General features: G+C 40.1%; 1 protein-coding gene across 2 annotated transcripts in view; it reads right to left on the bottom strand.

The window, feature by feature from the left end:
- Positions 1 to 1,251: 1,251 nt before the first annotated feature.
- The window catches only part of PXDN (peroxidasin), a 143,535-nt gene continuing 121,963 nt past the window's right edge, over positions 1,252 to 22,823 (bottom strand). For both annotated transcript variants that reach the window (XM_007055687.4, XM_037894158.2), the window contains 4 exons: positions 14,693 to 14,813; positions 10,350 to 10,482; positions 6,944 to 7,057; positions 1,252 to 4,338 (listed from right to left, as the gene is read on the bottom strand). In XM_007055687.4, the coding sequence (XP_007055749.3) occupies positions 4,213 to 4,338; positions 6,944 to 7,057; positions 10,350 to 10,482; positions 14,693 to 14,813 (494 nt within the window). In that variant the 3' untranslated portion in view covers positions 1,252 to 4,212. The remainder of the gene's footprint in view (positions 4,339 to 6,943; positions 7,058 to 10,349; positions 10,483 to 14,692; positions 14,814 to 22,823) is intronic.

Below are 22,823 nucleotides of genomic sequence, written 5' to 3'. Positions count from 1 at the left end.
TATCCCATAATAAGTGTCCAAAAATTATGCCAGAAATGGGGAAAAACACAAACAAGAGAAATCTCAAAATAGCTAACTACTATCTAATGAACACAGCAGAGTGGGCATGCTCGATGCTTTGTCTCAGGCCAAAGCCAATTGAGAAGGAACTGAGGTGGTTTACCCACACAGACCTATATAGCCTCACTACCGGGCATGAAGATGTGTAGGGCGCATGAGTCGGCTGAATGGGCATTGTTACCAAACATCTCTGACCAAAGGCACAGGGAGGTGAATGCATGCCTGAAGGAGAGGAATACTACTTGGGTCCCATGTTTCCTGGTGGATTTCGCTAGCCTCAGAGACTCACTGTGACCCTCCAAGCAACCCTTCTCCCACTACTTTTCTATAGCCATCTGGCCTTGTCCCGTCACAATACCTAGCGGCAAAGAGTCCTGTGGCACCTTATAGACTAACAGATGTATTGGAGCATAAGCTTTCGTGGGTGACTACCCACTTCGTCGGATGCACATGCATGGGTCATGACTCCTGCCTGAATTAAGTCCTAATCCTGCTCTACCCCAACTGCCCTTCTCAGTGACAAACATGTTCTACCACAGCCCAAAAAGTAACAAAAGGAAAATGGCATGCACTTGTAGCAGAGGCCAGAAGCAGGACTTCCTGGCGTGGCATCCACAGAAGCTCAGTGGTGTAGCAGCAGCCAGCTGCTAACAAGCAGTATGAGCCTGACTACCCTTTTGTGGAATGGGAGGAAACCTCTTCTAATTGTAGAAGAGGGGGATAGAAAAGTGACAGTGCACTCATTTTGAAGGTGGTAGAGAGACTGAAGGAATTGGGCTGGAATGAGGCATGGGTAAGTGATATGTGGCCTCCAAGTGTCCTTAGAGTCTCTGTGCAATTTACTTAGGGTGAAAAAAGGTTAATATCAAAAAAGCTTTCAATTTTTTTTTTCCTGAGAAAGGACTAGACTGGGAAGCTGTAAAGTGCCCAGCTGCTAATAACTAATTCCTTCTCTGATCCTGTTTTTACCCTCTGTCCTCCCTCCCTGCAAGGAGTAAATAGTAAATATATACTTTCACCACCTAAATACAAAGCTATAACTTTATTAAAGTGACATTTATTTATCCCACTAATTGATCAGTCTAGTGTCAGATATGGAGGGTTAATACTAAGCTCCTCTGAGGAAATCATTGGACTGGCCGTTCGATAAAAAACATACACACTGTAGCTTCAAGAAATTAACAGGTAGAATATTAGGAAATGTAGCCCATTTATTTCAACTGAGAAGCATTCATTACACAGTGCAAACAGTTCTTTGGTAAATTTACTGATTACAATAAAAATAACAAAGACTGCTATTGGTAACAGTTTTAAAAAGTAAATAAATATGAACAATTTGCAACATATTACAACAATATTCTCACAGTGGATACTGAGGAAATGATCATCCAGCCATTGGTCACTGTTTTAGAAATGTTAATGTGGGTGCTGAATCTGTAGACACTGTAATAAAAGTAAATTTATACAATTCTTGATAGCTTGTTACATTTAAAATTGTTGGTGAAGATCTGCTTTTTCTTTGTTTTATAGAAAATAGAATAGTTTTATAGAAAATAACTCAGGATGACAGTGGTATAAGCATTTCAAGAGTTATTCCAGAATCTTTTTATATACTGTATGAGTAAACACTGAACAAAGAACAACAGATATTCACTTTATTCTGTGGCAGGGAGTGGGGGAATGAGATACATGATATTGTTATATAGTGTATAAATGGAAAAGCTCTTCTGCTACGATCTGAAATTCTAAGGATATTTAATTCATATAAACTTGGGGCGAAGTATGAAATTAATAATCCATTTATCCAAAAAAATATAATAATCCAAAAAAGCACCTTTTTTTACTGGTCTACATAACCATATACATACTTAAATTATGATATTTGATTTGTTTCTGCAAGCCTTTCTCTTGAGGAATTCTTATTGTAGATCAATGGGAGTTATACGTGCATAGGGCTTCCGGGGTGACTGTGTGATTTGGACTCTCAAGAAAACAGAACTCAGTACTAGAGTATCAAAAAAGGGGAAGGAATGTGAAGCCCTAGATAACATGGGATACTCAAACATGCTTTCCACACAGTTTCTAAAAACATTAAAACAGGTTATATAAGTCAAAACGTTATATATAAAAATCAATTGAAATATTCTTCAAAATATAAATGGTAGTACCTCATGTACCTCTAACATACATCTTTGCTTAACACACCACTCACATGTACATATTACTCTTACTACACTGTCAAACAAGTCATTGTAGTAAGTTTGTAATATATACCAAAGTTTGAAAGCAGTGTCATAGTATGTAGTTTATCAAATTATAGAACATTAAAGCTACTAACCAGGGAAATTATGTGCCAAAATATTATAGTGGAAATGGCACTGTTGCTATAGATTAGCTATTACACGCAAATGTGATTTACTATGTAAATTAAGTCTTTACATAATTTGAAAAGACTTACAAGTTTACATGTTGCTGGTCTCTCTCACCAACAGAAGTTGGTCCAGTAAAAAGATATTACCTCACCCACTTTGTCTCTCTAATTTTTACATTTGTGCAGATTTCATTAATCCCTAAATCCCTGATTCCTAAATCCTAACAATTAACTCAGAATCCAGAGAATTCAATAACTTCAGTAGGAGTTCTGCATTAGGACTGCAGTACTGAGCCCTGAACTGTAGGAAATTAGGGATTTTTTCAGAAGATGCACTAGAAATGAAAAACAAAACTGTAAAATGAGGTATGATAGTTGTCTTTCACTGAACGTAATATATGGCTGTTAAAAAGGTGAAAAATTGGTGTGCTAACACATACACTGCACTGACAGACATATATTCTATAGTGCTAAAAAATGAATTATGTGAGCAGTAAAGTTCATTGGAGGATCATTTTTAACATGAGTCATACAAAGGGACTCAGCTATAAGTATGCATGTACTAGCTGAAAAATGGAGAAAACCTATAAACTGAAATACCTTGTCAGAAAAAAAAAAGAAAGGAGTAGTCAATCCACAATTAATGGTAAATGCTTCATTTTGATTGTTCTTTTCATAAACAATCAGTGCCATAATATACTCAGGAACATATGTCTACTGACAATATGTACAATGGATCAGTAGCTATCTTTGTATGCAAAATGGCATGTGACGTTTTCACATTTTCAAAACAGGGCCTTAGTAACTATACATGTGAGCACGTCTGAGATGGAGAAAAGCATGCTTGCAAACTGGACTTTGGATGGTCACTTTACACTGATTTAAAATAAATGAATCTAAAAAGTAGCCAAGCAATTACATATGTTTTAACAAAAATTATTATATTAATTTTAATATCAAAGGCTACTTATGAGTCATGTACTGCTTCCTAAAGTGAGGAACAACATTCAAGGAACACTGTCAAACACTTTTTGTAATGCACATTGTTTTACTACCTTTCTAGAAATTTGATGTTTATTTCTCTTTCCCTAGCAATTTTATGCTCTTCAATTTGTCAAACACTGATTAATTTTCCTCTTCTATTAAAGAGAGGTTGAAATGCAACCAATTTGATTTTTTTTTTTTAACTTCATTGTCTCTATACTGGCATAATTGACTGAGCAATCCAAATGCACAGATGGCTTGCAGAAATTGGCCTTGTATTAGCACGGCTCTGAACATAATTTTTATTAAGCTTTTAGTTTAGCTTTTCCTCTTCTGACTTTATTAGTAGAGCACTGAACATCAAGTCATACTGATACTAAAAAAGTAAATATTTTAAAAGAAAAAGTAAATATTTATATTGTGCTTATTTCTCATAAATGGGAGATGTTCTGATTTTATAATGTAAACATTTTAAGGTAAATCAGTTTGGGTGCCTAAAACTACTTGACAGTGTCCTTTTGAAGTAGCACCAGATTCAGTTTGTCTAACCTGAGAATCTTAACACAAAATTATCTTCACCTGTTTATTTCCCTTTCAACATTTTTGCATTGTTGTTTTCTTTTTATGGGCAAATAATAAAATAATATGTCATCTTATACTGTTACAGCACCATTAGAATGTTGTCATGTAAAATCTTGATTTCTTGCTGTTGTTTTAAGCTTCTGGTTACCTGTATTTGCCATCAGCAGGCATCGTTATGATTTGAAGAGGACACATCTGAAATTCTTAGAGGAGGTTTATGGCTTCTTTTCATTGCTAATAGTTTGTTTTAAGCAGACTGGACAGCAAACTCCTTTGACCTTCACTGGTGTAGAGCAATCGGTTGGCGGACATGATTCTACAAAACAGGTAATCTGACCAACCTATATTAGCACAAATATAACAACAGTTTAACACATTATTTAGCTTTCTCTACAAAATAAAATATATGGTATTTACATTATTCAGGAATGTATTCCCAGACATTCTTTCTAAGGTTTTGGCTACTGGGACAAATTCTGAATGTATCATCGTTTGTTTTGAGAGGCTTTTTTAAATTTGCATCTAGAAGAAAGCACCTTGTATGGCAACTTTTTTAATGGCAGTTTCCTCTAACACTCTTTCTTCCCCTCTCTCACAGTCTCATCTCTTAAGTGTCAGTCCATACCTGCCCCTCCTATCCTCTTCTCCCCTACCTTGCTCCTCTCACTTACATTTCCTTTCAATGTCCTCTCTCCTTCCACTTTTTTTTTCCATATAGCTTATCTCTTCTTAACCAAACCCGTCTAAAAAACCCATGAAACTAACATGAAAATAGGTTTAAATTCAATAAGGACAAATGCAAAGTACTCCACTTAGAGAAACAATCAGTTGCACACATACAAAATGGGAAATGACTGCCTAGGAAGGAGTGCTGTGGAAAGGGATCTGAGGGTCATAGTGGATCACAAGCTAAATATGAGTCAATAGTATAACACTGTTTTAAAAAATGCGAACATCATTCTGGGCTGTATTAGCAGAGTGTTGTAAGCAAGACACAAGAAGTAATTCTTCCACTGTACTTCGTGCTGATTAGGCCTCAACTGGAGTATTGTGTCCAGTTCTGGGTGCCACATTTCGGGAAGGATGTGGACTAATTGGAGAAAGTCCAGAGAAGAGCAACAAAAATTATTAAAGGTCTAAAAAAAAAAAGAGCTCCAAGGGAAGATCGAAAAAATTGGGTTTGTTTATTCCGGAGAAGAGAAGACTGAGGGAACTTGATAACAGTTTTCAAGTACATAAAAGATTGTTATAAGGAGGAGGGAGAAAAATTATTCTCCTTAACCTCTGAGGATAGGACAAGAAGCAATAGGCTTCAATTGCACCAAGGGCAGTTTAGGTTGAACATTAGGAAAAACTTTGTAACTGTCATGGTGGTTAAGCACTGGGATAAATTGCCTAGGGAGGTTGTGGAATCTCCATCACTGGAGATTTTTAAGAGCAGGATACACAAATACCCGCCAAGGATGGTCTAGATAATACTTAGCTCTACCATGAGTGCCAGGGACTGGACTAGATGACCTCTCAAGGTCCCTTCCAGGCCTACGATTCTATGACCTTGTGCTGCATATTATTAACAACTCTGCTTGTGTGTTATACTCCTTTATCCCACCATGTGTCTGTCTTGCCTGTTTAGACCAGGGATGGGAAAACTACGGCCCGTGGGCCAGATCTGGCCCTCGATCTCCCACTGGGGAGCGGGGCTTGACCCACTCTGGCCCTCCAGCCGGGGAGCAGGGTCGGGGGCCGCGCCACGCGTCTCCTGGAAGCAGCGGCATGGCCTCCCCTTCAGCTCCTACACAGGGGCAGCCAGGGACCTCTGCTCTGCACACTGCCCCCGACCCAAGCGCCACCCCTGCAGCTCCCATTGGTGGGGAACCGCAGTCAATGGGAGCTGCAGGAGTGGTGCCTGTGGATGGGGCAGTGTGCAGAGCCACCGGGCTATGCCTCGCTTAGGAACCAGAGAAAGGACATGCCTCTGCTTCCGGGAGACACTTGAGGTAAGCGCTGCCCGGAGCCTGCACCTCGGAGCTTCTCCCCATGCCCCCAGCCCTGATCCCCCTCCTGGCCTCAGAATACCTTGATCCCAGCCCAGAACACCCTCCTGCACTCCAAACCCCTCATCCCTAGCCCCACCCCAGAGCCTGCACCCCCAGCAGGAGCCCTCACCCCATTCCCCTGCCCCAGCCTGGACCCCCCCACACACTCTGAACCCCTCATTTCTGGCCCCACCCTGGAGCCCTCACCCCCTCCCATACCCCAACCCCAATTTTGTGAGCATTCATGGCATTCATACAATTTCTATTCCCAGATGTGGCCCTTGGGCCAAAACGTTCGCCCACCCCTCATTTAGACTGTAAGTTCTTATCTTCTATTCTGTGTTTGTATAGCACTTCGCACAATGGGGCTATATTCTTGCTTGGTCCTTAGGCATTACCAAACTAAACATGATTAATAATACAATTTAAAGGTCATATATTGATTTATCATCTAAAGTTCACTCATAAAGTTCAGGGATCCCACAAAGCCAAAGTTTTTTCTTCCTACATTACATTATTTTATTTCTTTCACTAAAGGTAAAAAACAAGGGAAATATTAACATTTTGGTATATGAGCTTTTACCAATTTTTACGTTTTTTAAGAGGCTGCTTTTGGAAAGGCTTCTTCTGGGCCTCCCCCTTTTTACCCACAATTTTGTAAGGACTATTTAGCACCAGCCAAATGATGGAAATTAGGTTATGTAGATGTCTAATTATTAGTTTTGTAAGTACTGTTAGATCGATGGATGTCTGAATGGTGTCAATTTCCCCAGCAACTAACTGCAGATACATATTGAATCAACAATGACAAGAACCTACAAAATTGTGGGTACAACATCGTCAGAGGCTGCATCTCAAAAACAAATCACAATATGTCTTAAACACTGACAATGAAGTCCAGCATACTCACTTTGCATTCACACATAGTACAAGGGTCCCTTTTCCAGGTTTCATTGTTGGAGTGTGATTTACCCTTTTCATCAGTGCAATCAGTTCTACTGAGACGTGATTCCAGTTTCTTTATCTGAAGACGGAAAATACATAAGTTATTAACTAAACCAAAGTAAAGCTTTTCCTGCTTAAGGTATGTAGTCTCTCCTTAACCTTATATACAATCCCCTAACAACATTCATGTGATTCATCTGGCTGATTACTCAGTTTTAGATCTGGTCAGATATAATGGAGATTTGGCGTGGTGAAATGTTTCACTTCATCTATTACAGATTTAGCAAAACTTTTGCTGAAACACAGCAGAGCACAGGCCGCTCTGACTCTCCCCATTTCCAGGAGATAGAGAGGCACAACCCTCAGGAGTTCTGCCTCTCCACCCCGCAGATCCAGGGGATGGAGAAGCCCAGAGCCAGGACACTCTGCTTCCCCCCCCCATTCCCAACTCCAGGTCATGGAGAGGCACAGAGCCTGGGTTTCCAGCCATCCACTTTCCCCCCAGCGCTGGGGGACTGGAGAGGCACAGTTCCTCCTGAAGCTCCGGGGTTGGCAGGGAGGCAACGCGACTGGCTTTCTGCCTCTCTGGTCACCAGACTAGAAGGCTCGTGTCTATTTCACAAGCAGAAACAACAAGAACATTCCCTGAGAGCAGCTGGGAAGGCAAAATATTCCATTTTGGTTCTTTCTAAATGGACTTTTCTTGAAATCCCTTTCCATTAAAATTTGTATAGTTTTGACGTTTTGTTCCACTTTGGGGACAAAACTTTTCCTCAAAAATGCAGAAAGGGATTCCCCTTTTTTGGTCAGCTCTACTCAGCAGCTCTACTGCTGAAAAACTGCTGAAAAACTAAAAGGCTGGAGGCAAGCAACACATATAGAAAGAGTCTCTGCAAGAGAAGTTTAACCACAAAGATATTTTCTTTCTTACCCTTGATATATACACCTACAACCACATGAGCATCAAACAAAAAAAGATGACAAATGTAGAGAGAGAATACTAAACTCATAAGACTGCCATAAGGAAAAGGAAGATTAGATTATTCAACTGAAGAATACTGAATAAATGGCTACTTTGAAAGCATTTGTAACTTCTCCACTCTTATTGACATCTGTGACCATTCTAATGATGCAGAGGAGCCATAAAACTAGTTTACCTGTCTACCTAAGGCAGGGGAGTGTACCTGGAAAGCCCATGCACTGCAGCAATACTCAGCTGTTAGAATGATCCTTTGGAACCACAGATAGAAGGGCACAACTTAGAGCCCATCCAGGTATCTTTTAGGCCTTATCCACACTGGCAGCGGCATGTAGGATACCAGCACTATACGTGTAGCTACATGCTGCAGTGAAAAACATGCTGCGTCCACATGCAATGTTTAGGTACACTTGTCAATGAAAGGCTCTGGTGATGGGGAAAGGCTCCGGTAATGCGAAAAGGCTCCAGCAGTGGGATACTACACTGCTAAAAATAGCAATGTAGACGGTAGAGGCACTGCTTGGGGGTGTAGAGAACCATTCCCTAAGGTTCTGGCATGTCTGTACTCTACCTGCTTAAGCAGTGCCTCACAATCAACTGTTTATACCTGTGCTAGGCTGCGTGCAGTGTATATACTCTACTCGCCACCATACGATGTATGCAGTGTAGACAAACCCTTAACTGCACCAGTAGTAGAACCAGCTCAAAAGACGGTCTCTCGTTTGGGGAATGGAAATGCTGAATGCAGCTTGGTCAGCCCATAGTATTCTCTCTCAAAAGGGTAGTTTGCTCCTGAATGACAGTTGCAGCATAATTCTGGTTTCCTCAGTATTGTAGCCACATGCCAAAGTTATAACACTTACATTAAGATGTACTTATTAACAAGTATCTTTTATAATAAAGATTAAATTACCATCTAAAGAGAACATTTTAATTTTCAGAGGATTTTTTTACAGTTTTAGTTGGGTGCTCCAGGAACTAATGCAACAACTAAATTGGATGATGGTAACTTGCTACTGGCTAGAGAGTGTTTGTGTGAGTGTAAAAGTAATTACTGATACAAAATATTAAATCAAAGTTAAACCATAAATGGCCAAGAGTGGTTTTATTTTTCCAAATTAATGTTTACATTTTGGAGAACAATTGCGCAGCCAGTTCTACTGATGGAAATATGAGACCTTCCTTACGGCATTTTTAATTTGCCAGAGTTTGAGATAAGAAGGTCCATTTACATGATTCCAAACCTCTTCCATACCAATTTTTGTATTACAAAAGAAGAGTTTAGACATTTATTGGGAAATATATACTCATCCTTAGAGACTACACTTGCATGTAGAATGATGACAGTAAGGTTGAAAATATACGCCAAAGTCATCTGAACTTATACTTTTTGGGCTCCAATTTACAAATTATCTAAGGCTGTACAGTTCAGATCCAAATCCAAACTTGTCCAAAGCTGTAAGATGTTCAGATCTGGAGTTCTGATTTAGACGTAAACTATATATATAAACTAAACTATATCATGCTTGTGATATAATAAAGTGAAAATTCCAAATGGGTGGACTTCCTTTTGCAGTGTAATTTGTACCTGAATTTTGGTCATTCAACTCCAAGTTTGAGTACCTGAATTACCTAGGTTGTAGGTGTAAATTGCACCTGCGAACAGGGAGGTCAAACTACAGTCCAGACAAATATATGCTTAGAAATAACTAACATATCCAATACATTTAATGTGGAGTACTTTTGAAGGAACTTCAATCCTTATGACCAACTTAGGGAGTTCTCTGATATGTAAAAGATGTTGTGCATAAATATTAACTTTTTTAACTGGTTACTATTATGGCTACTTTAGTTAGTCTGATTATTAAGAGATTTAATTTATGTCACACTGTAAAAGTCTTTTAAAAAAAGATCTGAATCCTGGGTATAATTATTAACAATTGCAATTTGGCATATACCACATTATTTCATAACAATTGCATAGTTTATCACAGATATGGCTCAATCAACGGATTTTACTCAGATGCACACCATAAACCCAGATTCAATAAATTCCAGGTCTTAAACACTATAAAAGGATGAAGGAAAAAGCTAATTCCATATACAGTTTCTTACATACATGGAATGCATTGCTTACACAAGCTTTTGGTGACAGAAATCAACAAAGACAAACTGTATAATCTTTGTTTTAAATAAGATTAACGAAATATGCAAAAATAAACAATAATATGTACACTATGCTCTGTGTTCCATTTTGTCAAAAGATTACAAAATAAATTTTGGATTGAGAAATGCAAGGGAAGGATCAATATTCTTTGTAAATATGCTGTTTAAAGTTTAAAATGATTTAAATTAAATTTAAGATTAGAAAATATTCATTACATCTTCTTACCTGATTTCTGAGACCTGTAATGGTCTTTTGCATTTCTAAAACAAATTCTCTGAAGTCATTCACCACTGGTAATTTTATATGTTCATCAGATGCTGAAGTGGCATTATTAAAATGTTTACCCTGTTTTGTAGAACTGCAACAAGAGGAAAATAGATCAGGATATTCACCCAACACATTTTCAATAGACAGGCTATTTACATAGGGGCTATCTAAAATGTAAAGTATGAATAAATTAAGTATAGGCAGCTGCTTGTATGAGTTTTATGAAGCACAACAGAACACCAGTGCCATTGTAGCAGGATATGGGCTCAGGATCAGGTAGATTAATGTATTACTCCTTATACCAGCAGGGACAGGAAGTTTTGAGGACAGAATGCATCAGTCTTAAAAAAGTGTTATGTCTACTATGTTAGGGGACAGAAAAAGTTGTTAGTCAATACCATTTTCATGGCAGTGCCTACTATTCACAGAGAAAAGAACCAGTGAAGCAGTTAAGCTAAACATCCAACAATAATCCAGAGTGAAAGAATACTACTGATTTATTGGTTAGTCTGTATTCGCAAAAAGAAAAGAAGTACTTGTGGCACCTTAGAGACTAACCAATTTATTTGAGCATAAGCTTTTGTGAGCTGCAGCTCACAAGTGCTATAGCTCATGAAAGCGTATGCTCAAATAAATTGGTTAGTCTCAAAGGTGCCACAAGTACTCCTTTTCTTTTTGCTGATTTATTGTAATCAGCATTGTGTTTGGACTCACTTTAAAGTTTCTTCCCATGTATAGACATCAGAAAAAGCATCTATGCTTAAAACCTCAGTCTTTGAAAATGGAAAAAGTTGGTTTACTTGCCTGTTTCCAATTTAATAAGCATTTGAAGTCAATAGTGCTTTCACAGTACAGAATAATTTAGAGCCACTTGCCTATTGCAATTGACATCTGGCAGACTTACATTCCAAAATCTTTTTAATCAGTTCAATCTTCAATGAAAATATTGTATAAAGTCATCAGAGAAAATGGACATATTCAGTATTAATCATAGCATCTAAATAGATTTCATATAACATTGAGTAAAAATAGAGATAGTATTAATTATTAAACCATTTTTTACATCAAGTATGAATACAGCCCTTGCATCCTACCTGTATATGTAATTTCTACATCTCTTACTTACCAATCTGGGAAATTCCTTCCTATTGATATTTCTGTTCTAACTGTAAAAGTTCAAAAGATTCTCTTTGTTACCAGGGTAGGAGAAACTGATGTTTTCTTTTGACTTTAATTTTTATGGGACTTAACTTCTTTATAGCTTTATAAATATGTGACAAAGAATTTTTGCCTGTATATTATTGTTTATGCTACAGAAATTTGGAAAAGTTGGTAAAAGTTCACTTGGGAAGGAGAACCATAATCTACAATGCACTGCTACTTCAGAACAACTTGTAACAGTCAAAGTGAAAGTTACAGTGTTTGTTGAGCATTTTTGATTCCTACTCCTACTCTGATTCCTTAGTGTTATTAAATATATATATATAAGTTGTTAAAATGGCTGAAATGTTGTGCAACAAATTCACTCCTGGTGTAGCTTCATTGCTCTCAGTGGAGTTATTCCACACATGAATTTTGTTCAGTGTTGTTTATAATTCATCAGACATATAGAAGCAGCAATAATATGTTTTGTTTGCCGTAAGAACACATGATTTTTTGTGCATAGCCTTGCATTTTACTAATGCAAAATTTGCCAGCAGAGGCTCAGATTTGTCTGATTGAGTCACCATTGAAGCCTTCCAGTTCATTCATTTCATAATACTCACACGAAGTAAGCCAAGTAAACACCCTCTGAGTTGTTACCTTATATGAGCTTCCAAGCATATCCTGACTTCTCTTTGCCTTCTAGATTATAAATTCTTTGGAGGCAGGGACTATCTTCATCTTGAGTCTATATAGCACTCGAGGTTCTTGTCAGTGCGTAACACTATTATTAGGACACTGGAGTATGCTGGACTCATTAAGTCAAGATGCAACTTTTACTTAAAGGATATCTTTTTATTTGTATCTTATTATAACATAGCAAGAGGTCTCTATACCAAACAATTGCTGGATTAAATTAAAACATTTTTAACCCTTTCTCCTCAAGTCATATTTACACAATTATGGTCAGTAAAAGGACCTGAGCTAGAGCCATACTGATATAAAATAAAAGGTGATGGTGGGACACATTCTCCTTAAGGGTTCTATACTTTTGGAATCAGATCCCCAGAACATCCCTAATTTATTATCTTCAAGAAGCCTATGCAAGCCCACCTTTTCTCCCTGGCTCAGGAGTGGGGGGAATTTATGGGGCTAGAAAATGGAAAAGAACACTAGTGGATATTCTGTTGGAGCAATTACATTTTTGTTAGTTATTTGCTGGGGCCACAATTTTATGTTCTGGCAGCAATTGAGGAAAGATAGTTTATTTAATGTGTATGTTATATATATTTAAAGAGATTGTCACGGGAACCGAGAACCAGGGGTAGGCACTTTTTCGTGGTTATAAAAATCAAATAAATAAATACACTGCAAATTCCTGTCTATACTTTGTTCATGTTATATAAGAGTTGGTCAAGTTGGCATACAACTATACACTATATATCCAAAGTGTGGTCACACTACACATTTTGTCCTACCCAGTATTTTCGTTTCATAAGAAGAGCTTCCAACTGACCCTAAGGGAGAAGGGTGTCCTGGAGAAGGCTGGGATCACTCTCTTGGCTCACTCACTTTCAGGCTTGCGAATGAAATGAATCGAAGGGCCCTGAAGAGTGGCTTGATCAGAATTTAACTTTTAAAATGAGCTCTTCGTAGCAGAATGTTGTATTAGCTAAAGTGCAAGGCCCTTCATACATACTAGCCTACCTTGTAAACATGTAACTGGATATTTCAGATTCATAAACCAGTTCTGTGAAAGCTACAGTCTAGTTGTCCTTACATTTGTGGTGATGAAAAAAAAAAAAAAAAAAGGAGTGTACAGAGTCTTAAGCATTGTTTGGAGAGAGCATTAATGTGTAACAGAGTCGGTTATACTCTGGTATAGATTTTGGTAGTCAGAATAATTTTGTCCCAACTGTTTTGGGGCTCTGGTTGAGAAAGACACAATGTCTTAGGTTTATACATATACACACAAATAAATAGTCTGTGACAAAATGTATGTAAAAGCTTGTTTCTTTCAGACTCTTTCAGAATCTGAGAGGATTCCAACATCTCTGTGGGAGAGTGAGCAGATGAAGTCCTCTATTGCTGGACTAGTTATAATAATTTTTCATCCTCAAAAGGTGCCTATGAGGGTGAGATTCTTGAGAAACTGTCTGGGCTCTTATAGCATTTGAGAGAGAGTTATACCTGAAGAATATAATATTCTTAATTCTCAGCTTAATATCTAAATCACAGAGTACCTGGGACACAAGGAACACAATTTCTAGACAAAAAGGAGACAAGATGGAATCTTAGCATGCAAGGGCCTGAAGACCCTCCTTTCTTGTAGATCTGGAGATATGAACACACTAGGACAGATTCTCCCTTTCCAAGTTCCAGATGCTGGACTAGAATCTGGCTGCTACTGCTGGTTTGCGAATTCCTCTGGAAGGGGACACTTGATATCATAAAACAGGTGACACTGCTTCCTACACCAATTGGAGTAAGGTGTGTGTCAGGGCAGGGAAAGGGCACATCTGGATGGAGAAGAGCCCATCTCTACTCCGCCAGTTCACAGCTAGCATAGGGTCCCCTACAGTACCCAGTTTTCATAAACCAGAGCAGAGAATCTTGGCATGAGAGAATCTAGCCCATTATTACTGATTTCAATGCTACTGCCCCAATATTTGCCCTGCTCTGGCTTCTAAGCAAGTTCCTAGACATTGAGGTGGGGAAAATATTATCTGTAGTCCCTGCTTGTATCACTTTGGGGACAGCGGAGTGTGGGCATTTTCAAGGCAAACAAATGCTGTTATTGATGGATGCAGTAAGGACCCAGATTTTCTGCTGCTTTTCCTTAACATTTCATGTTTCTTCTGAGGAAAACAAACAAGACTGGGAGTTTAAGTGTTATTGTTTCACATGTTGAAGGTCTTAGAAAAATTAGAGCTGGAAGATAAACCAAAGCAGAAACAGGACCTGAAGTTGGCAACAAACTGTAGCATTCAATTTTGCTTTTCACATTTAGAAGCATCAGAGTGAAAGGCATCAATCCCAGACCGGACTGGAGACTGCAAGAACCTAATGTGCATTTGCAGAAAATATTCCATTTTCCTCCACCTTACACAAAAACAAAACAAAACACCCTTTTTCATATCTTACTACAAAATCCTTACCTCACTGTTTTGGGCATTTTCATGTTCTTTAAGGGCTTGTCCTCCTGAAAGCTATAATCAAGAGAACGTCTTCCCCGGAAGTGATATGAAAATGCATTAAACTGCCCTCTAGTTCTACAGTCTGAAATAAGACAACAAATTATATGTTGGAAATTAAACTATAAATTGATAGTTTTATGACAATAATCATTGTAAATAATTATATATATATATATATATGTATTTTTTTAAAAAAACTACAGAATTAAATCCTCTTTCGTCCAATATCTCTTCTTTTGGAAGTTTTTCTTTTCTTTTCTTTTAATTAAATCTTGTGATTTTTTTTTTAAAAATTTTCCTTTAACTATGTTCATCTCTTCCATAAATTATCAGATCTTCACACCTCCTTGTACAATTCAGATCTATATCTGCTTCATGAAGTCTACAATTTTGTTTATAGTGTAGTTATACTCTGAAAAGGTGCTAAACAAAAATGGCATTGATCAGATCTTCTTGTATCTATTCAATGACAAGTTTTTAAACTACTTTTTGCTTCTATTGGCTTATCACAGTTAACAGAGATATGTGAGAGCAAGATAGATCCTACAGAATCTCTCTTTATTAAAAAGATTCTGAAATCAGAATTCTGGTTACTAATAATGCAAAAGAAGAACTTTCAAAGCCCAGGTTTGAGTTGCAGCATTGGAAGCTAGAAAATGGAAAAAAATGGTGATTTCCCTTCTCAAAATGACCTCTCTCCAAGTCTGAAATATCTGCAAATACTGGAGGCAGTTCAGATTTGTCCATAAAGCTCCAGAACATAGCATGCCCTTTCTTTTCTGTCTCTAGATAAGACCTTGCAAAGTTAAAAGGAAATACTCAATTCCAAATATACATTTCTTAACACTAATCTCTTATTCCACTATGTGAACTGTAGAGGTGCCCACCAAAAGAGGCCATTGTAGAAGCACCTAAAAGAAGGAAGTAATCAGATAACTAATTTTACATTGTAGGTCATAACCTCTCTCTCTCAGTGCGAGATATCTGGGGAGCAATGAGCATCAAAGAAAAAAATAGGAGTGAGAGCTATGTAAGAGAAGAAGAAGAAGAAGAAGATTCCCCTCCTTTCCTTAAAATTAACACAGGTTACTCAGGGACCTACATGTGGTACACCTTCCTGCAGAAGTATGCTTCTGCAAAGGAATGGTGGTTAGTCTCAGAGAGCTTTGTAAAACTGTTGATAGAGAATCAGGTGGCAACTTTATAAATTTCATCTGGACTGGCTAAAGCCCTTTCTGCCCAGGATGCTACTCTGAAATGAATGCAGTGAATTTTGATCCCAACAGATCAATTTGTCTGTGCCTGAATATGCTCCACATTTGAGCTGACTATATACAGATGATTTGAATATTCACAGACCCAGGCATTTAGGGTGGAAGGAAATAAATAAAGATGATGTTTTCCTGAACTGATCAGTTATATAAAGGTATATTTACACTGCACTTCTCATAACTATCATGTGTCTTTTTCATTGGGTGTTGAGGCTTAGGGGAAAACAAGGAAAGAATATATTTCCCGCTCCAACCCATTCAAAGCACTGCTGCAAGGATCATCTTCCTGGCTCATCGATCCAAACACATCACTTTTTTCTTTGCATCTGGCTCTAAGTTCCCTCTAAGCTGCGCGGCCGCGCAGCTGCCTATCAAGCACCGTGCAGGCGCTCAGGGCTGCAGGGAGGAGAGATGCCCCTCCCCTCCAGTCCCCAGCCCAGCCCCGAATGTGCCGTGGCCAGGGGAGAGGTGTCCCAGCCCAGCCCAGCTCTGAACGTGCCAGAGCTGGGGGACGGGCGCCCCTTTCCCTGCCCCAACCCAGCCCGACCCGGACCTGCCGTGGGCGGGGGACAGGCATCTCTCCCCTCTCACACAGCCCAGGTGCTACTGTGGGGAGAGGGAGAGGGAGAGGGGGCGGGGGAAGGAGAGTGAGAGTCCTCTCTCCCCACCATAGCCCCAGGGAGCCCCACTGCACCTCACACCCCTCATCCCCAGCGGGAGCCCTCACCCACCCTGCACCCCAACCCTCTGCCCCAGCCCTGAGTCCCCTCCGGCACCTGAACCCTCACCTCACACCCCTCATCCCCAGCACCACCCCAGAGCCCGTACCCCCAGCCAGACCCCTCACCCCCCCCTGCACCCCAACCCTCTTCCCCAGCCCTGAGCCCCTTATCTCCGGTCCCACCCCAGAGCCTGTCCCCGCAGCCAGAACCTTCACCCCCCCGCACCGAGCCCCCTCCCACACTCCAAACCTCTCAGCCCCACCCCCGCCACATGAATTTTGTTATGTGCACCAATATGGATGTGATGTGTCACACATCACGTCCATATTGGTGCACATAACAAAATTCATTCCGCACATGGGTGGGAAAAATTAGAGGGAACACTGATCTGGCTTCCAATTTTTTAATACATCAGACTCAAGCTCCTCGTCTTTGCCTTTTTAGGCCCTTTACCATTTAGCCCACCCCATCTATTGGATCTGTTAGCTCCTTGATTGTCACTCCCCACATTCACTCGGACAACAGAGCCAACATCAATTGCCCACTTGTCCATTTCTCCCTTAAGCATCTTTCTACTTTCATCCAGGTTGTCTGCGACACATGAGAAAAATTTCCTGCCAAAATTGGCCACACCAGCCATGCCTACAAATCATTCCCATGCACAGGGAAGGAAAAGGACTTTAGTGGCTGCATTTTGTGTGAACTGAGGGGGGACATGCGTGTATGGGAGGCCACAGAGGAAGATGTTACAGTATTTGAGGAGAGATATGAGGTCCCGAATGAGAGATTGAGCACTAGGGATAGCAAGAAAAGGAGAGATCTTGGAGATGTCAAGGTGGAAGAAATGGAATGACCTGAATAAGATGTGGATGATGGTGATGCATTAACAGGAGGGAAGATAAGGAGTTCTGTGTTAGTTCTGAACTACGTTCTGTTCAAGACAACACCATGTACAGAGAGATGTCAGAGAGATAAACTCAGATGCAGAATTGGATGAAAGGAGACAGGGTAGTGGTGGAGATTAGTAGTGACCTCTGCTATTGATCGCTGAAAATGGAATGTAGGGGATGGAAATTCTGTCCTAGTTTTGGAAGGGAGATATTTGTCCTTGGCTTTATCTTCTCCTCTTTCTCTGGCTGGACTTCAGTGGTGACCATCATTTTTTTCCCAAGACATTCAAAATCCCTAGAGGAAAGAACCTCTCATGCTTCTCCGTCTCTGGGTTATAATCAGAAAGAGAGGTATTCATCTTTGGAGAGGAACAAAATGACAATGGAAGAATATAATAATCTGGAGTGCTTTATGGCTCTCCCTACAACCCCCATGTTATTTGGCCTTTTCAGGTTTTATTTTGACTTGTGGGCGCCAAAGAGGATTTTTGGACTTATCCCTGAAGTGTCTTTGATAAGTGAAGACAATCTGGTTTGACAAGTCCCATCTCCTGCAGAGGCACCTCTTGAGGAGTTTTAACTAGCAGCAGAGATGTTGCAATGCAGGGATGCTGAAGCCCCCAATAAGCCACCCAGACTTCCCCTTGTAAAGCAGGGATTGGGAGCTGGGAGAAATTATGGCCGCACTTTATTTATGAGATTCCTAAGAGGGTCTTTTCACAGGGAGAGCATTTCTTGCATTCAGTTTGTTCCATTTGGCCTTCTTCCCCGTGATGGGGATGGGAAGACATCCCATGTAGGAAACAAAACTGGAAATAAAAGCCTCCTTGGAGGGAGAGGAGAGAACGTGGAAAAGTAATTTTGCTTCACTGTTACCACAAATCAGTTTTAAAAGCTAGGATTGCAATGGAGTAAACTGGAGCACTAACCCAACACTCTGTTTGCAACACTGGAGACAGAGAATCTAGTAACAGAATGAAAGGGTTATAGTCAAGCCCAGGAGCCAAGTCTGAACTGCTTATGGTTTTTGCAGGATGAGTCACAACCTAAACACCCCTGACTGGGGCAGAGGTCAAAATCTCAAGAACAGCTTTTAATTGGAAAACTGAGCAAATCAGCTATGCAAATCATTGAAACGCAATACAATTTTACAAAGTGACTTTTCAGAATTTAACAGCACTTAAATCCAATACCCAAAGTATAACAGACACTTATTGTATAGGTTTTGAAGTCGAAGAGCAAGAGCCTCTTGGCTCTTGTTGAATTAAGTATGCTAATGTTGTGCCAATACTCAAAAGGGCAACTAGGATGACCCAAGTAATTATAGGCCAGTAGCCTTATAACAATCCTGGGCAAAATAATGGAAAAAATGATATGGTATTCAATCAATAAAAAAATGAAGGATGGAAATACAATTAATGACAGTCAAAATGGTTTTATGGAAAACAAGTCTTGTCAAACAAACCTAATTTCATTTCTTGATATGATTACAAGTTTCATTGATAGAGGTGTAGGTGTAACATATATAAAACTTTTGTATTACATTTGACTTGTTATTGCACAACATTCTCATTAAAATTACTATTTAATAACAATAAAGCAAATGTTAAATGGATTAAGAACTGGTTGAATGACACATCTGAAAATGTAGTTGTCTATGGGGAATCATCACCAAATAAAGGTGTTGCTAGTGAAGTTCCACAAGCTTCAAAACTAGGCCAGCATTTTTATCAATGACCTGGAAGTAAACATGAAATCACTGCTGATATAATTTGCAAATGACACATCAATTGTAGAAGTGGTAAATAATAACGAGGCAAGAGCAGTCATACAGAGTGATCTGGATTGCTTAAGAAAGTGGGCCCATTCAACCAAAATCCTTTTAATACAGCCAGATGGAAGGTCAAACATCGAGGAACAAAGAATGATCACTCTGCCTACAGAATGTGGGACTATTTCCTGGGAAGTAGTGACTCTGAAAAAAGATTTAGGGTGCATAGTTGACGAGCAACTCAGCATGAGATCCCAGAGCAATGCTATGGCAAAAGGGATTGCTAATGGAATCCTTGGATGTCTATAGCAGAGGAGTTCCAAAGTAGGAGTAAGGAGATCATTTTATCTCCGTGTACAGCATTTGTGAGACAGATACTAGAATACTGCACACAGTTTTGATGTTCACATTTTAAAAGGATGCTGAAAAATTGGAGGAGGTGAAGAGAAAAGTTAAAATCTGACTTGAGGGCTGAAGAAAATGCCTTACAGTGAGTCACTTAAAGAAAACAATCTGTTTAAGCTTATCCAATAAGTGATTGAGATGTGACGATTACAGTGTATAAGTACCTTCTTGGGGAGAATATACCAGGTACCAAAGGTCACTTAAATCTAGCAGAGAAAGGCATAACAAGAACAAATAGCTAGAAGTTAAAGCCAAATAAATTCAGATTAGAAATAAGGCACACATTTTAACAGTGAGAGTGACAGCCACTGGAACTAACTACCAAGGGAAGTGGGGGAATCTCCATGTCTTGTTTCTGGAAAATATGCTTGATTCAAACACGTTATTGGGCACAGTACAGGGGTAACTGGATGAAATTTTATAAACTGGAGGACAGACTAGATAATCTAATGGCCCCTTCTGGCCTAAAAACCTATCATCTACATGCTTAAAATAAAGCATGTACTTTAATTCCATTGATTTTAATGGGATTTAAGCATGTTTTATTGTTTACCTGAATAAGGATGCCTTCCTGAATCAGTCTTAGAAAGGATAAAAATGTACAAGAGAGAAATCTCTTATGCTTCTGGGCACATGCCAATCACTAACTGGTAAGAATTAGGAAGAATTCTAGACTGCTCTTGCCTCGTTATTGTCTCCTCTGGACAAGTTATTCTAATATGGGGTTTCTTGTACCTTTCTATGAAAGAACAGGTATTGAGCCACTGTAGAGATAGGATACCACATCAGATACCCCTATTTTCTGATTTAGATAAGATTTCGGAAAGAAATTTAGAAACTTAGAAAATTATACTGATGAATGCTACATACCCTAGGCAACTGGGGTGAAATCCTGGCTCCAAAGAAGTAAATAGTCATTTTGCCATTGACCTCAATTTGTCATGTTTTCATGCCTAATGTTCTGTCATCTTCTTATACAGTATCTGAGGGTATGTCAAAACAGCAATGCAACCTAGTGACCCTATTCATGGGTTTAAGAGTCTGCACTGAATTTTAACCCTAGGTTAAGGATTTTCTGACCTGTGCTCGAACCTAGGGCTCTGGAGTCCACACTGCAGTGCACAGACCCGAGTCAAAGTAACCCCATCTCAGTGTCTAACATTCCTGCCTGCCAATGTCAACACTCTAGCCCTATGAATGCGTTGCACCGTGGGAAAACTCTATTGCCCATCTTGTTTCCTAACTGTGACGATGCTATCGATGGGACTCAGGTGCCCATAAGGAGCACATGAATACATAAACTGAATAATTAGTTCCTTTGGGTGGCTGTCTCAGTAGAATCACTGCAGTTTGAAGCGGCTTTGCACTGAACTAAATGAAAATTGGGCTTTCCCCCTCTAGGCTGAGTCACACTGGCAAGAAAATGCGCATGTGCACCTGTTCTGAGGATAATTGGGACATCAGTCTCCAAGGCTACCAAACTATTTAAATGAAACTTTTCTGTTCTTAATTTTTAAAATGGTGTGGTTCAAGATATTTTTGCTTGGTTGTTTTTTTATTTATTTGTCTATTTTGAAGTTTGACATAAAAATGTCAGTTTTGGGGAAAAACCACACACACGCCCCAGCCTGGCTGCTGCCGGTTGTGGAGCAGTGAAATGCATCCCCAGGGTTTGGGGTGCAGTATGCTCCAGCACACCCCAGGGCTATTCCTTGACTTTAGCAAAGCTTTTGATACCGTCTCCCACAGTATTCTTGCCAGCAAGTTAAAGAAGTATGGCTGGATGAATGGACTATAAGGGTGGGTAGAAAGCTGGCTATATTGTCGAGCTCAACGGGTAGTGATCAATGGTTCCATGTCTAGTTGGCAGCCGGTATCAAGTGGAGCGCCCCAAGGGTTGGTCCCGGGGCCGGTTTTGTTCAAAATCTTTATTAATGATCTGGAGGATGGAGTGGATTGCACCCTCAGCAAGTTTGCAGATGACACTAAACTGGGAGGAGTGGTAGATACGCTGGAGGGTAGGAATAGGATACACAGGGACCTAGACAAATTAGAGGATTGGGCTAAATTAAATCTGATGAGGGTCAACAAGGACAAGTGCAGAGTCCTACACGTAGGAAGGACAGATCCCATGCACTGCTACAGACTAGGGACCGAGTGGCTAGGCAGCAGTTCTGCAAAAAAGGACCTAAGGGTTACAGTGGACGAGAAGCTGAATATGAGTCAAGTGCCCTTGTTGCCAAGAAAGCTAACGGCATTTTGGGCTATATAAGTAGGAGCATTGCCACCAGATCGAGGGACGTGATTATTCCCCTCTATTCGGCATTGGTGTGGCCTCATCTGGAGTACTGTTTCCAGTTTGGGGCCCCACACTACAAGAAGGATGTGGAAAAATTGGAAAGAGTCCAGCGGAGGGCAACAAAAATGATTAGGGGGCTGGAACACATGACTTTTGAGGAGAGGCTGAGGGAACTGGGTTTGTTTAGTCTGCAAAAGAGAAGAATGAGGGGGGATTTGACAGCTGCTTTCAATGACCTGAAAGGGGGTTCCAAAGAGGATGGATCTCTAGACTGTTCTCAGTGGTGGCAGATGACAGAACAAGGAGCAATGGTCTCAAGTTGCAGTGGGGGAGGTTTAGGTTGGATATTAGGAAAAACTTTTTCACTAGGAGGGTGGTGAAACACTGGAATGGGTTACCTAGGGAGGTGGTAGAATCTCCTTCCTTAGAGGTTTTTAAAGTCAGGCTTGACAAAGCCCTGACTGGGATGATTTAGTTGAGGATTAGGTCCTGCTTTGAGCAGTGGGTTGGACTAGATGACCTCCTGAGGTCCCTTCCACCCTGATATTCTATGATCCCTTATCCCTGCCCCCTGGGAGGCAGGGATAAAGGACACCCGGGGGCTGTGGGTAAGTTTTGGGGCTGGATCCCACTCACAGTCCTCATAGTGCACACTGTCCAGGTGGCCCTGCACGCACGCGCACACACACACACACACCCAGGAACGGGGGGGAGGGGGGGGACGCAAGGGACAA

The sequence above is a fragment of the Chelonia mydas genome, chromosome 3 (assembly GCF_015237465.2).
Source record: "Chelonia mydas isolate rCheMyd1 chromosome 3, rCheMyd1.pri.v2, whole genome shotgun sequence".
NCBI classification, from domain to species: domain Eukaryota; kingdom Metazoa; phylum Chordata; order Testudines; family Cheloniidae; genus Chelonia; species Chelonia mydas.
This window is presented reverse-complemented; position numbering and strand designations above follow the sequence as displayed.